This window comes from Buceros rhinoceros, unplaced genomic scaffold, assembly GCF_000710305.1.
Source record: "Buceros rhinoceros silvestris isolate BGI_N320 unplaced genomic scaffold, ASM71030v1 scaffold24427, whole genome shotgun sequence".
NCBI lineage: Eukaryota > Metazoa > Chordata > Aves > Bucerotiformes > Bucerotidae > Buceros > Buceros rhinoceros.
The window spans coordinates 12,737-16,885 of record NW_010423181.1 but is presented as its reverse complement, the minus strand read 5'-3'; the positions used below and the strand labels follow the sequence as shown (position 1 = coordinate 16,885).

Below are 4,149 nucleotides of genomic sequence, written 5' to 3'. Positions count from 1 at the left end.
GGTGCTGGGGGACGGGGGGACTCCAGGAGATTTCCAACGAACGGTTCTGGGGTTCTCAATAAGCCGTACACTAAGGTCTCTCCCCCAGCACCCACTGCTCCAGCCACACGGCTTCCCCAGCGATGGGATGACTTCACTGCGAGGCACAAAGGAGCTCTGCGGTGCCGAGCGTGAACAGCACAGCACACCACTAATCCAGGCAACGCAAACGCTCCGCAGTGACAAACTCAAGAAGTCTGGCTGCTAGGTGCCTTCTGAAAAAGGATGTGAAACACCTCCCACATCATTAGAGATCTGTCCAGGGAAGGACAGCAGCAGATGCTCATCTTACCTGGGTGAGGAAGTAGACGTGGGTGTGAGGCACCGTGTAGAGGCTGTTGACGACGCCTCGGAAGCTGTAGATCTGCTGGTGAGGATCTCCCACCAGGATTACGCCACATTTCTGTGACAGCACAATATCCATGATGGCTGCAGGAAAACACCGACACGTTAAGGGGGAGCCTGCTCAGAAGCCAAGAGTGAAATGTAGAGTAACTCTTCCCTGTGCAGAGGCAAGGTCTCTTGCCTGACAGCATTTAAGACTGGCTGCACACGGCTGCAGGCTGGGGAGAAGCAAACGGAAGCGAGTGGCTGACCGGGAGCTCTACGAACAGCCTCTCGCTATTTTAGTCTGGGGGTGTTTTTTCCTGGGCTGGAGCTGCACCATGTCTTAACCCCACACGACTCCACCGCCCATCCCCAGTGATCCAGCGCGCTGCACGTGTGCACGGTGACTCGACGCACACCTCAGCGAGCCGTTTGGTCCTCTTTGACCGAGCCTGCCCGAAGCTGTGATGCCAAAGCCTCACAAGACCAGGTCTCCGGTGACTCCAGGTGGGAGATGGTCTGAGGAAGCCTTTTTAAAATTGTGCTACTTCTCACACAGCCCTGAGCAGCCTCTCCGTGAGGGGCGCAGGAAGGCTGCAGCTCTGTCTGCTGTCGCCACTCACCTGGCGTGCAGTCCTGTGCTTCATCAACAAAGATGGCATCGTACTCCGAGAGCTGCGGCTTGCTGAGCTGCCACAGCTTCAAATACCCTGCGGGGAAGAACCAGGCGTGGCACTGAGAGGGTGATTCGCTCACTGTAATACACCGCCATCTTCAGAACGAGTGTCTTTTTAAAAACAAAGCATTTCTGGCCCTGCTTCTTGCTTGGGATTTGCACGACATTTGGAGGGGTTGCAAAATCTCTCAGATGTTGCTCTGTCTCCCTTGGCTGTATGAAGCATGAAGAAACCCCACCCCGAGACAACCTGACTGCGCCGGGGGAAGGCAGCTGTGCCGATGACTCCAAGACTCCTAATGCACAAAGGGAACACCGGGGAAGGTGGTTTTCCCCAGTTCCAGCTTTTCGATGCCTGCCCAGAGGTGAGAACTATGAATCCACCTGGTTTTCTCCTCCAGCTCTTGAGCTGAAGGCGTTTGCCGTCTGTACTCTCTTACCATCACAAGGCATCTTGTATTTCTTCTCTACATCCCCATCCAGATTCTTCATTTTGTCCCATATCTCCCTTGCCTCGTCCAAGTTGATCTAGGAAGAGAAAACAGAAGGGTCTGGAGAGAGCGCTTTGAGCAGACAAACAGTTCAGGCACAGCAGGTCTTGAAAGGCTTCTCTGAAACCTTTCTCCTCCTGCTTCTCTTCCGTGTCACCAGCAGTTAATTTCAAGGGTCTGGAGAGAGCGCTTTGAGCAGACAAACAGTTCAGGCACAGCAGGTCTTGAAAGGCTTCTCTGAAACCTTTCTCCTCCTGCTTCTCTTCCGTGTCACCAGCAGTTAATTTCTGCTCCTCAGCAGAGTCTTTTCCAAAAGGAGCCCCCTGAGAAGAACCCTTCTGTGGCTCAGCTACTGCTCAGAGTGATGCAGGACCCCCTAATTCTGCTCGGCAGCACAGGCTTGGTGTTGATTTGGGCCTCTCTGGACAGCTTCCAAAGCGCTTCGAGGTACTGGCTGTTTGGAGGCCGTCAGTTCGCTGCCTGCCCCGTAACGGCAGCACACTGGATTCCCGCTGCCTGCACTGGATGCGATTGCACGTGATCAAGAGGGAGCAGAAAGGCTGATTTTCTCCATATCTCCAGCCCACGTTGTTTGCAAGGTCAGTGCTGCTGAAGCGGCTGTACGCTGCGGGGAGTGGCTCTGCCTATCAACACGACTACCCGAGTATTTATTGGGCTATCACAACGCTGTTCAGGCGCTGGTGTCCATAAACCCAACCGCTTATCTCTTCTTTGTGGGGCAGAAACATCTGCACGGAGCGCAGACAGTGATAATCTCCTCTCTAAAAACCAGCTGGGCCAACAGGGAGAACAAACAGGTCCCAGTTCCTTTGGATTTGTCACCAGAGGGAAAAAATAGTTTGTCATAATGTAAGTCAGTTCTTACAGCTGAAGCACAAACACTGGGAGAGAACTACGAGAGATGTGGGATAACTACAGCCCCTCCTACACCCCGCAGCCCAAGTCTTGCTTCAAGTCTGCTACTCACTTTCTTTTCTTCTGAATTAACAAGTCTTCTCTCGCCGTGAGTATTTTTGAACCAGACAGGAATGTGCTCGGCACAGATCTCTTCATCTGAAGAGGCGAAGAAGCTTTCAAGGGTCTGCGAGACCGTTTTCCCTCTTATGAACAGAGATTGTCCCTTGCGGTTCTGGAGGAGGAAGCTGATGGAGTAAGCGGACATCGTGGAGAAGTTCAGCTTGCCTTTTTCTTTATAGCTGTGCCACACGTGAGAGAAAGAGGAGAGACACGTTGAAACGCCCGTGAAAGGCCTCCTGGAAAAGCAAGCTCGCTTTTGCCTCTGTTCAGAAGCTCTGTTTCATCCACCCACTTTGGGTTATCTTTAAAATAGCTGCACGTATTTATCCTGGTGGAAGCACAAACTGGTTCGTGCTATAGGTGAAAAGCTGAGCCAGAGGGATATCCCCATCATTCACCCCTGCAGCTACAGAGTGTTTTCAGAGGCAGGTAGGAGGATTCCCCTCTTCCTCCAGGGCGCGGCTCATTTTCCTTTCTGTCTGCAGTGTAGATGTGCCAACAAAACCGGCCAGAAATGGCATCGGAACAGCTCAGGTTAAGAAAACCCCTTCCCTACTAAAGAAAAGCCACGTTTAGGGTGGCTGCACCATGGAAGTGGAAATGGGAAGTGGGAAAAAACCATTCCTGTGGCTTTCTACCTCCCTGCTCCCCCAAAAGAGCCACGGGGCTTATGGCAGCACAGTCTATGCCAGAGCAGGGTGATGACTCCCTTTCCCCAGGCTCACAGGGATGCTAAAATCACCGTCCCAGCCAATCTGAAAGAATTTGGAAACCAGAAAGCACAGTCTGGCTTGAAGCAGGTGAAAGAAATAATCTCCCCTGGTATTTTTGCTTAAAATCCTGGGGGGGTACTTCAAAACCCAGGGACCTTCCTTTCCTGCCGTGGCTTTTCCCTGCTCCACTGGCCTTGAAGGAAGGCGTCCAAAACCCCCACTCACAGTCTGCCGACACTCCCAAACGCTAACGAATGGAAAGTCTTGCACGTAACGTTCCTGGGGAAGGCGCTTTTCCCCCTCTCTGCCACCGCTTTGTTAAACGTCACGTAAAGGAAGTTCAGATCAGCAAACTTCTCCGCGTACTTGACCAAGGTTGAGGTCTTTCCTGTACCTGAAGAACAGAAGAAAGTGAAAAATAAAGCATCTGGAGTCAGGAATGAGTGAATCCCCACACCTCCCCTCAGCTTTAGCTCCCCACTCCCGCCCAGCAGGACTGTGGGCAGCTAATGGGAACTTATCCACCGACTGCACTGACATCAGCAGAGGCTGGGGAGCAAAGCAGCTTTGGAACAGGACAGTCTGCAGCCTAAAAGCTTTCAAAACCCAATCATTTTCTCACCCAACATTCTAGAAGCCTGAGCATATGTGAAGGGACTGGTTCTCCTGAAAGACAGCTTGGTAAGTGAGATGGTAAAGTGGCTCCTTGGCTGATTCATGAGCTCATGCCCTTGCAGGAACTCCAGTCTGCTGCGGGACAGCACTGGCCACGCCGCACGGCAAAGTGGCTTCACTCACGGAGCACCAGTCGCAAGAGGAACCTGAGACAAGGATATTGCTAATCAAATCTGCCGCTCCTTCCTCC

At 52.5% G+C, this 4,149-nt stretch overlaps 1 protein-coding gene across 1 annotated transcript in view; it reads right to left on the bottom strand.

The window, feature by feature from the left end:
- Window positions 1–331: 331 nt before the first annotated feature.
- Window positions 332–4,149, bottom strand: part of FBXO18 (F-box protein, helicase, 18) — a gene marked incomplete at both ends in the record, with an annotated part of 14,298 nt that continues 10,480 nt past the window's right edge. Inside the window, 5 exons of the mRNA XM_010140355.1 lie at window positions 332–468; window positions 990–1,076; window positions 1,483–1,570; window positions 2,522–2,750; window positions 3,510–3,678. Coding sequence (XP_010138657.1) covers window positions 332–468; window positions 990–1,076; window positions 1,483–1,570; window positions 2,522–2,750; window positions 3,510–3,678 — 710 coding nt within the window. The remainder of the gene's footprint in view (window positions 469–989; window positions 1,077–1,482; window positions 1,571–2,521; window positions 2,751–3,509; window positions 3,679–4,149) is intronic.